General features: G+C 42.2%; 1 protein-coding gene across 1 annotated transcript in view; it reads right to left on the bottom strand.

Annotated features, from left to right (window-relative positions):
- LOC119416353 (transcription factor 12) overlaps positions 1-7,151 on the bottom strand; it is a 10,473-nt gene extending 3,322 nt beyond the window's left edge. The window contains exons 1-6 of the mRNA XM_037683588.1: positions 7,037-7,151; positions 5,019-5,118; positions 3,267-3,599; positions 3,124-3,194; positions 2,727-2,817; positions 2,544-2,617 (exon numbers count right to left, since the gene is read on the bottom strand). Of these exons, the coding sequence (XP_037539516.1) occupies positions 2,544-2,617; positions 2,727-2,817; positions 3,124-3,194; positions 3,267-3,599; positions 5,019-5,118; positions 7,037-7,102 (735 nt within the window). The 5' untranslated portion in view covers positions 7,103-7,151. The remainder of the gene's footprint in view (positions 1-2,543; positions 2,618-2,726; positions 2,818-3,123; positions 3,195-3,266; positions 3,600-5,018; positions 5,119-7,036) is intronic.
- Positions 7,152-11,717: the final 4,566 nt, after the last annotated feature.

The raw sequence follows: 11,717 nt of genomic DNA, 5'->3' as shown, positions 1-11,717 counted from the left end.
TTTATGTATCCTCCAGGAGCAATTTGAGATAAGTTGGCCTGTCCAAGGCCAGCGGAGAGACCAAATTAAGACAAACAACAATTGTTTTCGGCAGGCAGACTCTACTGACATGTCTGCCTTCAGTTTGGCGAATCCAAACAACCAGATCCATGGACATTCTGCTGAAGTCAGGCTTACAACTTCTCCAAGATCTCTTCCTTCCAACTGTCCGTGAACTCTGCCACAAAGTTCCACAGTCCTGCCTGCTCAGCTCTGATACAGGTCCACAGATAGTTCTCACACAGTCTGAGTGTTGCCAAGACCGGCACACACATTCCAGACAGCTTAAGCTGCTGCTGGCATTTCTGAATTTGTCGACAATCCAGATTTCCACCGACTCCAAAACGCAGAATCCAGTTATCATAAATCCAATTATGTTTCAGAGAAGAGGGCTCTCCTTCACCCTGTCTTCTTGTAAAAGTTTATCGATTGCATTGAGAGACCAGCTGAGCAGATCCATTATAAATTTTGATTCAGAAGATGTGTAAAGAGAGGGGGGCAGCACGGTGGTGCAACTGGTAGAGCTGCTGCCTCTCAGCAAGCAGGTCCCTGGTTCAAATCCCGGTCCAGGGGCCTTTCTGGGTGGAGTTTGCATGTTCTCTCAGTGCATGTGTGGGTTTTCTCCGGCCACTCCAGTTTCCTCCCACAGACCAAAAACATGCATGTTAGGCTGATTGGTAACTCTAAATTGTCTCTAGGTGTGAGTGAGAGAGTGAATGGTTGTTTGTCTCGTTTGTCTCTATGTGGCCCTGTGATGGACTTGCGACCTGTCCAGGGTGTACCCCGCCCCTCGCACAGTGATTGCTGGACATGGGCACCAGCGACCCCCATGACCCAAAATGGAAGAAGCGGGTAAAATATAATGGATGGATGGATGTAAAGAGAGGCTCTTAGTAGGTTCACAGGACAAGAGAGCAAAAAAACAGGAAGGAGGGAGGAGTTGGTGAAAGCGACCATCTTTGTGGAGAGCATCACTTCCTCTCAGTTATTTTCATTCATTCAACCTTTATTTAAAGGGGGACTCATTTACAAGAGAGACCTGAAATTATTAGCCCAAGTATTCAGCTCATGATCAAAGTTTAATGGCAACAAGACCAGGGTAAAGGGAGGTAGTGTAGATTAAAAAAAAAAAAGACAGTAAAAACCGCTCCATTGTTGTTGTGGTTTCCATGACCCAAAGTAACAACGAGCATGCTTTTAAACAGAAATTAAATTTCAAAGACCCTTCATTGTGGAAAGTTGTTTTTTAAATCTCAGCTTTTCTCACCCAAACACTGTGGGCATATGGATGAAAAGAGGAAACACTACTGAAGTTTAATCTAAAGCCACAGTTAAATCACCTAGATTTGCATAAAGACTGAAATTTCAAGAGAACGGGTCCTTTCATGAGTTTGATGGAATACTGGCAAACCATTTTAGAAGATAATTTTTATTTATTGTTACACAGTGAGAGCATCGCTTAAAGTCTGGCAGATTTGTTACAATGCAGCAGTCATAGTTTTAGGACAGTGGCTGAATGGGATTCTCCATGAACTCCCAGGGCCTTCAGTTCCCAGGGTCCAATTTGATTAATAATCACCAACCCCCACCCCTGAATTTAAATCCACTCTAACCCTTAAATCCTAAACATAATCCTTGTCTGATTGTGTCCATATTAGTGCAAAGCTTTAAATAAATGTTTTTCTAGTTTCCACTGTGGGCTTCCTAAATCTGATTGAAGTGCACATGAGATATATGTCTCTTTGTCATGTTCCTTTATGTGGCATAAATAAATCTGAAGGAAATATACCCTGAGAATATCAGAACAACTCAGACTGATGTAACTTCAACATGGACATTTTCAATTTAATTCTTTTGAAACTTTAGGAAACATTCTAATCTAATTAAACCTTGAAGCATGTTGTCTGCTGCTGCTGTAAATAAAGATGTTCCATCTGTTAGGGCTCAAAGTACATGTAGAGGACGACTCTCAGCTGCTACCACATTGTATGTTAGTTACACGTCTGTATAATTGACTCCATCTTTCTGTTTGCTAAGGTGGATAAGCTGTGACGAACATCTTGAATTGGGTTGACTTCTAAATTAATCAGTAGATGTACATCCACTGATTACTTCCTGAGAGTTTCATTAAAATAAATCCAATGGTTCATAAAATATTTTGTTGACACACAGAAACAAACACATACACACGACTGCCCACTTTTCATGGCAGCAGATGAAAACAATTTATGAAAAATGACGCAGTAATGTGTACTTTTTATGTATTAGTATAAAACTATCTACACTGTTCTTTAACACTTCACTAAATGTGCGTACAGTGTTTTATTAATAGTTATAAACTCTTACAATACATTTGTATGTTTATCTTACTTGACATTTTGTCAAAATGTAACATTTATCACAAAGCTCTCTTGAATGAAATTGATCATTTATTAATATTATTACTATAAAAGCATCTTTTATGTCAATAGTAAAGTATAAACTGCAGGAAAAAGTTTTTTTACCATTGATATCAGCGAGGACTCGTAGTGCGGTGACACAGGTGCCTGAACTGAACTGCGAGACCACACGTTGGTGCCTGAGTATTGTGGAAAAAGAGTCAAAGCAGAACAAAAAGTATGAAATGAAAGAATATAAATAATATTTCACTCATGCAATGCCTAGCTGTGGGAGTTACTCTATTGTACCTGTAGCTTCAGCGGGTGGTGGGGATGGAGACCTGGCTGGAGTGGAGGAGCTGGACGGGAAGCTGCTGCTGGTGTGATCCGGGGAATAAATCTGACAGAGGGAAAATGATCACCTTATCATTTCTGTGTAAGCTCTAACAGCTGCTGCCACAACCCTCTGCGGACCCTCGTAACCTGAACTAAACTCATCAGTTCTTGTCATTTTACAGCCAATCAAAGAGGTTTAGTATCTGAGAGCAGCCCCTCTTTCATTACTGCCTTGCCACTGGCAGGGAGCAAGTTCTGCATTATTCCTCTGGGTCTCTAAAGACCTGGTTTTATGACCTGACCTGACGGCTTGAGCATAACAGGGGCATAGATGAGCTGCCCTAATGGGATTGAGGTGGCGCGTACTTACCGAGGCCAAAGCTTTTCCCAGAGTATCGCCTGTCTGGGAGGCTCCTGACACATTTCCATGGCTTCCTGAAACTGAACAGAAAACGACCGTTGTAAAGTTGTAAAAAAATAATTAAAATAATTACAGCACAAGCATACCCTCACCTGTGGAATGCTCCGAGGTGTTGACTGATGGAGTGCGAGGAACCACATTGTTGCGGTGAAAGGTGGACATCGGTGGAAGAGCTCGGTTCATGTCAGCAGCCAGCACTGAATGTGGAGAGAAGTCCTGAACACACAGAAACTCTCCGTTAAACCCACTCACACAGAAAATGCTGCTTAATGTCAACGTCCGAGGCAGAGGAGATGAGCTGACCAGGTTACTGTAGCTCCCCGCCGGTGGTTGGTGGCTTGGGGTGACTCCCAGCGCTCCTTCATAGCCCTGCTGGCTGAGCCCGTTTACAGCGTTCCAGATGTCGGGCGAACTGCTCATCCCCTCTAAAATAAAAGATGAAGCGTTATTGCCTGAAAGTGGAGCCGCATCTCAAACAGTCAAGCCGAGATGGGCTAGAGGCAGGGCAGCTGACCTGGGACCCGAAAGTCCCAGGTTCGATCCCCAGCCATTCTCACATGCCATGGTGTCTCTGAGCAAGACACCCAATCCCTAATTGCTCCCCGGGCGCTTACATAGCTGCCCACTGCTCCACCTGGATGTAGCCCAGGTGCGATGGGTTAAACGCAGAGAGCCAATTTTGCCATTGTATGGGAACAAACAGTGATGACAACATATAGCACTTATTATAGAAAGACAAGGCCTCCTCTGAAAACACCGGAGTCCTCGTAACGTTGTTTCCACAACTAAACTGCAGACAACGTGTTGGGTCAGGTCACATGTTTACAGCAAAACCTCAGTTAAGGTTGAATCTTTTGATGTTATTCCATTGTACTGTGCTAAATTTAGATTTTTCAGCAACTTTAACCTTGTGAAGCGTTTTCTGACATTTTTTTAGCCGTTCAGTGAAGCTTTGTTGTAATTTTTTAATCTCAGTGTCAATTCAGTTTCATTCTTTGGTCATTAAATCAAATTAACAAGATTAGAGTCATCAGGAGGTGACGGTGTAGCTGCCTGCTCCTGGAATACAAATGCCGACTAAGGTTTAGGAAAGAAAACACGTGTAAGGAAAAGGTACATTTTTCTTTTCTTTTTTTTTTTTTTTTCATGTTTCATGTCAAATAATTTTTAAGTTTCTTAATTAGAGGAACAAACTGTTGATGGTGAAAAGCACATTAGCTACTTAAAAGTTTCCTCCTGCACTAATCTGCATCATCTCTTTTAAAATGAAGAAACAATTTAAAGCCAAGCATTTCTTGAAACAACACATATTGCCCGCCACCTTTTATGCCAGTTTCATGCGATATTTTGCTAACACACTAGAAAAACACACACAGACATTTACTAATAAAAAAGGAGACAATAAACCAGAGATTAAAATACAAATCTTATTGTACACACAAGAAAATTGCTTTTCTTAAAAATAAAGTAATGTGGATTTTAAAAAATGCTTTCATAACCAAAACGGCATTACCTTTGGTTTCAGTCAATCAAAGTAAAACACATTTTTTTAGTCAGACTAAATTTTAAATCACTTTGTTCTCATAGAAAATAGATGAAACACTAACGAGAATAAAAATCTAACACATTTAATTGATGATAATCTCAGAGGAGAAATAAGGCCACCAGGATAAGTTTTATTTATTGGTTAATTTTCTACTTCAGGATTAAATCCAGATTCTTCCAAAATGTGCTGTTTCACGTGATCCCAGCAACATGTCAAATTCTCCATTTAATACCTAACTGTAAGCAAACAGATCCTCGTGAAAACACAAACGTGGTCATTTTAGAGGATTTGAGCTCACCAAAGAACGCGTTTGCAAACACGTTGTTGGGGGTCTTGCTCGACGGTTGTGAGGACGAGTTCTGGTTGAAGCCGTCCATGCTGAGAGGCTGCCCATAAATCTGAAAAGATCAAACATCTTATCTGGGAGGGAAAATCACATTTCTTTCTGTGTCACTCGGAAGAATCTGATTCCACATCAGTGGAAGAAATGTTTGAAAGGTGTGAGCCGAAGCCACGGCGTAATAGAAACAAAACAAAGCAGAAAGCTGATGCACACTTAGAGCTACTGCCATAATCCGTAAGCTGCAGATCCATGCACCTCCTTATCCGGATTTAGGAACCATTCACCATGAGAAATCCCAGCACTAATCACGATCAGGTTTGGCTGCAGCCTCACAAGACTGGGACATAATTCTTAACTAAACAAATTTACAATTCAAGTGTTCTCATAAATCATCCTCTAAAGAGGAGACCAGAATCATCATGTTCATTTGGAGCCCATCAACATGATGCATCTGCACCCAAAGTGATAAGACGGTTGCTCACTCGGGCCCACCAAGAGGCCTGGGCTGCACCTGCCAGCTCCTGGTTGCTTTGATGTGCCCCAGGAAATTAAAATAAACCTCTGCACAGCGTCAATGGGGTGTCAGTTACCCAGACGACAAGTTCTGTGAAGCAGCCTATTAAAGACTCTCCTGAGTATACGCTCGTGCGAGGCTCACGCTTGCAGCCACACACACGCCCGCAGCCGTGACCCTGGTTGGCACGAGTCCCATGGTGATTGTGGGCTCAGCCAAACAGAAGAGCCCCTGTCGACACCGGGTCCGTCTGAGCCGCCGTGGGCAGCATATGGCAGAGGATAAAGCCAATTGTCCTCCTTACCATCAGCATAGCAGGCGACCCGTTAATAATGGTCACACCCCCCGCCCCAGCACGCCCTCTCTCTGGCCCCGGCCAGGAAAAGGGGGTGGTGGGGGGAGTCCATCACCATGGTATCCTCTTTTAGCATAACATTGATTTAGGAACCATCAATCATCAAATCACAAATGATAATGGACTCCCCCCCTACACACACCACCCCCTCCACTCTCTTCGCGCTTCAAGCTGAAATTTAGAAGAAAGTGGAATACAATAAATCAATATTTTATTTTAAAAGCCAACACTTATAGTCAGGGATAGTTTCCATTTGCGAGCAAAACGCGGCGTCAAGACGGGAGACGAGTGAAGCATCAACTTGTTATTCAAGGCCCAAGCTTCAATGCGACTCCGGCCACATGCAACCAATTTTCTGCCTCTGTGATCCACGATGTCTGGATATGGTTAGCCTCTCGGAGATCAAAGCTGCCTTTGATAATGGCTGCGGCCGTGCAGGGGCTGCTCCAACGTAGCAGGCTTAAATCAAATAGAAATAGAAGCAATCTGCTTCATGTCAAGATGTTTTCTGCTGCCAGGCTCGACTCCACGAGCAAACAGGAAGTATCTCTGTGGCAGTTCAACAAAGAGTTGTTTTTTTAGGCTCAGTGTAGAAGAAATATGAAACATTCATTTAAACACTTGGACTAATGTGGGAAAACAGAAAACAAAAAGAAAAATCAATCTTCATTTAGTCTCTATAGTCTCTAATCTTATTGTAACATTTATTCAGGGTATTTTTTGCAGTGCAAATATTAGAAAAATGAGTTATAAATTGATTTTCTTGAAGCATATGTTTGACCACGCTTTACGTTCACAAACTTGCAACATTTCAGGTGTTGACGTCTTTAAAAAACTACACTTTTCCTCCCCTAATATGCACATGAACCAGAGTTGTATTGAATTAAATCTGCTGAGTAGAAAACTTTTACATGTCCAACAATTGGGACAAGTGGCAAAAACAACTTCTGGACAAACAGCCGTGTTCATTACTGCAATATGAATACTGTCAAGAAGCAGAGACACATTTGATAGTCAATAAACACACTAACAGCTTCATGTCTTTTCAGAATAAATCAGTCTCTCTATATATATTTAAAGATATAAAGAAGGAAATCTACTCACTGGCTTCATGTTGTAGCAGAACATGGATGAAGCGTCTGAGCCAGAGACAGGCTGAGCACAGAACATAACTCTGACCGCATCAGTTCACTGTCCACTCCACACACGCAGTCCGTCTCTCTCTGCTCATGTGTCCGCTGCACGCCTTCCCCTAACCCACCCCTGCTGGTCCACGCAGCTACCCGCACACAACTTATGCAAATCAGGGCTGGACCATTTCAGGCTGCGTGGAAAGGGGAGGTGTGTGTGTGTGTGTGTGTGTGTGTGTGTGGGGTGATCAAGAGAAAGATATCAACCCTGAGCATCATTTCATCAGCATCCTTTAGGAAAAAATCACAACTTTAGTGTAGCTAGTGTTTGCCATGACTGTTGTTTCATATGCTTTTACAAAACTAGATCTAAATTATAAAAATGAGGGAAGTCCCATCTGAAGTGTGAAAGAACGTCACCAAAACTATAAGACAAATTAAAAACAAAGACACCATGAGTGTGTGTACACATATTTGATCTCTGCTCTGATTTCCATCCTGGGTTGGTGTAAAATCATGGCCAGAACCCCCGGCTTTTAGCCCACAGAGCACAGATGACGACACCAGGATAATCTCCTGTTAGACAGGTAGAGGTTTCCAGTAAACACTGGATACTACAGCTTTGTCTGACCCACATTCACAAATAGAAGCAAGTCTCAATGTGCAGGCACGTGTGTGGCACGGCGAGCTCCTCTGGGCTCAGAGGTTATTTGGTCTGTTTGGGTCTGCAGAGGAACCTAAAACAGTCATTCTTCCTGTCTGAGGTCAAACCCACTATCACTCAAACTTCAGGGCCAATAAACACTTTGGGGAAATGTTCACAGTTGTGAGATAAAAATAAAAGTGGGGCATTTGTATGAAGCATCAAATGTGTGAGGGAGAGAGAAAAGATGCAGTTGGCTTGGTGCTGGAGCCGCAGTGTGACACCCGGTTCTGGCAAAGCTTTGTGCTCAACAGAACCCTCACATGAATCCAATGAAATAACTCCCACTGAGAAAGCATCAAAGTGTTTATCCCAAACACATCACTGACACTTTAATGTGCACATGAACACAACAGATCTGGTATTTAGCCTCTTTCTGTTCACGTAGATGCTTTTTGTGCACCTTCAGGACAAACAGATGAGCTGTCACCATAAAACAGAGGCATCTTTTATTTATTAGCACTCCTGAATAAAAGTTTAAATTCATTGTTTCTGACTTTGCATGTTTACCTTTTTTTCATTGCATGTCTCAAAAACATGAACAAGTGCCTCAAACAGCAATCTGACTCCAACGTGAGGTTTAAAAAAATAAAGCAAGACTTTTATTCTAATTCTTTTGTTGCATTAAAAGGAATATCCAACAAAGTTAGGTCCTCTGGATGGCTTCTTATTTTGAAATGTTTCATCCTTCATCCGAAGGACTTCATCAGTCTGAGGAGCCACATTGACTATTAACGGGAATAAACTTATTGACGGTAATAATATGACACATATTACAGTTTGTTAAATCCATCAATCTCACATTTAATTACAATAAAAAAAATTGTGTAAAGATGTGAGATCATAAACTTTTGATAATATCTTGAGGTATTCAATGTAAAATTACAGATTGGTTTGTAATATGTAAGAAGTGGAGCCGCGAGTAAGCCTGCAGTCTGAGAGTGGAGTGCTCTGTTAGGAAAATATGGAACAATAAGATCTTAAATGTAAGATGGAGCTAGGTTGTTGAGGGCTTTGTAGGTTAGAAGTAAGATTTTGAATTCAATTCTGGATTTGACAGGGAGCCAATGGAGAGAAACTAAAACTGGAGAGATATGATCTCTCCCACTAACTCCAGTTAAAAAGAAGAACTGCAGAATGAAATGTTCTTCAGAGTCTGTTGGAACTGCAAAACCAAGCCAGAGCATTTGAGTCGTTGGTGCTACAGTTTAAAAGCTTTTCCAAATGATTTTATTGACTGAATCATACATTTACTTCAGTTTTTGTGTTTTCTGGGGCAGCGGCATTAGATTCTTGTGTGATACAATTAAAAGTACAATTATTGTAAAAGTATCTTTAGTTTCTTAAAATCTCAAACATTTTTCCGTTGTTGTCTGGGCGTTTAAAACTCGACAGCTTTTAGAAATAAAAAGCAGATGGAATCCATCCAAAACATGGAGGCAGCGATCTTTTTTTAGAAGTAAATTCAGAAACTTAAACCTGAGACAAACACGTGATTTCAGCCTGACTGAAGGTGAGCTGCTGTCAGCTTCCTTAAAGTCAAAGTCTAATCCTGACTTTCCGAGCTGCCGGTAAATGGGTTAGGAGGTCAGTCACGTCATCTTCAGAGTCAGAGTTTCTTTATTGTCATTCGCACCTCATGTGGTACATGTGGTGGAGCGAAATTATGTACACAGGGTCCCAGTTACATCCAACAATAAAATGTATAAGAAAAACAGTAATAACATCTAAGATATGAACCAAGAAAACTTCACCATCATTCGCTGACTTTTAGGAACAGGAATGTCTTTGCTTGAGCCTTTCACTGGAAGAAACATGCACAAATAACACAAATGCTCAAGGAAATTCATCCACAGTTTATATCCTTCTGTACTGGTGGCCACTGAGTGACCTTCTCCTCTGACAGAGATCAGTCCAACTATCTGACACGCCATCCATTCACAACACAAACATATCTGATCCAAGAGCCAATTTATACAGCCCCCTGACCCTGAACTTTGTATCAATCTTAGCTAATTGCAGCCTTGTCAGAAGTGTGATTATTCAAACAGGTAAGGCAAATGTTAATGAGATCCTATTTGCATATCTTTATTTCTTTTTCTGTGACTGAAATGTCATTTGTTCTGACGGTCTACAGTGAAGAATGTCACTCCCGATGGCCCCATGATACCTCGCTGGCCATTAAGAAAAAGGAAAGGGTTGGAGGAGAAACAAATAAATGCAAACATTTTAATTAATATTTTATCACAGTCACAAACAGGATTCTGCAATAAGAAAACCTGAGTGTCTTTGCAGTTTGAGTGGTTGTTGTTTTTATTTTGTGTTGTCCGTGCTACACTTCCAACCCAGTCAGAGTGTTGTTGGCGCACCGCTCATCGTCACGCGCCTGATTTGACATGGCTTAAATAACCATCTTCCTGCCAGTGACTGGCATTCACACAAGAAAAGAGGTGAGAGGGACCGGGGAGCAGATGGTGACATTCCACATGACCAAACTGATCAATCAGCATGCTGAGACGCAGGTGCAGCACAGGCGGGCAGCACCGCACCATCTACTGGGCACAAACACACGGGCACCAATCGTGGCACCCTGAGGGCCCGCATGCTCCTCCGTCCCGCTGCGCCAAGGTTGATGACGTCAGAATTTCCCATCCGCTCTTCCACAGCACGCCCAGAAAGAAAGCAAGACCAATGAACTCTCCAATATCTGCAATAAATGTGCTTCGTCTGGCAAAGGTTCCGTAGTGACGTAAAAGTTTGGGACTCCCAGTCTTCACCCTGATACAAACAGAGCAGAAGGTGAAGCGGACATACTGAGGTCTTGAACCATCCCACATGTCATCTTTTTAAGATGTCTGATTCTGATTCTTGATCGTTTTCAGACTTTAAACCACCTATCCCTGACCTATTAATTATTAAATAATTAAAGGAATCAGAAACTCAAGGAAGAACCAAAGATGTTCAACTGGATCTTTAGGCACCTTGTTACCAGCAGGCTGTCACAAAAACACAATTTGTTCCTGGTTGGTAAGCTGAATCTGTAAAAATGACCCAAGACAACACTGTTTGATGCGTGAAATAGTAGTTTGGCTCCAGCAAGGTGATCCCCAAATCAAAATGATCAGTTATTGATCAGCTGAAGGTTGATGCATCTTTGCTGGAGTTTCTCTTATTTCTTGAAAATGTGATTTTTAGATATTTGCTGTAGTTTTATTTTGTTTTATGCCCTGATGCTTCTCATTTTGTACCCTTAATGTTTATTTATTTTTATTTTTTAAGCACCAGCTGCATATTACTGAAGCGATTCGCATCCGAGTATGAAGAAGCTTGGATGAGGATCAGCACCTCCAAATCTGAGGCATGGTCCTCATTGGAAGAGTGTGGATTGCTCTCTTCAGGTTGAGGGTGAGATTCTGCCTCAAGTGGAGGAGTTCAAGTATCTCGGGGTTTTTTTTACACAAGTGAGGGAAGAATGGTGCAGGAGATTGACAGACAGATTGGTACAGCATCTGCAGTATTGCAGACTCTGTCGATTTGTGGTGAAGAGGGAGCTGAGCTGTAAGGCAAAGATCTCTGTTTACCAACACTCACCAACGGCCACGAACTGTGGGTGGGAACTGAAGGAACAATACTGCAGATACAGGTGATCAAAATGAGTTTTCTCTGCAGGGTAGCTGGACCAGAAGAGTCCAGGACAGACGAGTAGAACCACTGTTCCTCTATATCAAGAGGAGCCAGTTGAGGTGGTTCGGGCATCTAGTAAGGATGCTCCCTGGGCGCCTCCCCAGAGAGGTGCTCCAGGTATGTTTGACTGGGAGGAGACCCTGGGGAAGAGCCAGGACACACTGGAGAGACTATGTCTCTCAATGTATGGATGAATGGAAGGATGGATGGAAGGATGGATGGATGATGGATTGATGGATGGATGGATGGATGGATGGATGGATGGATG

The sequence above is a fragment of the Nematolebias whitei genome, chromosome 10 (genome assembly GCF_014905685.2).
Source record: "Nematolebias whitei isolate Nwh7 chromosome 10, NemWhi1, whole genome shotgun sequence".
NCBI classification, from domain to species: domain Eukaryota; kingdom Metazoa; phylum Chordata; class Actinopteri; order Cyprinodontiformes; family Rivulidae; genus Nematolebias; species Nematolebias whitei.
This window is presented reverse-complemented; position numbering and strand designations above follow the sequence as displayed.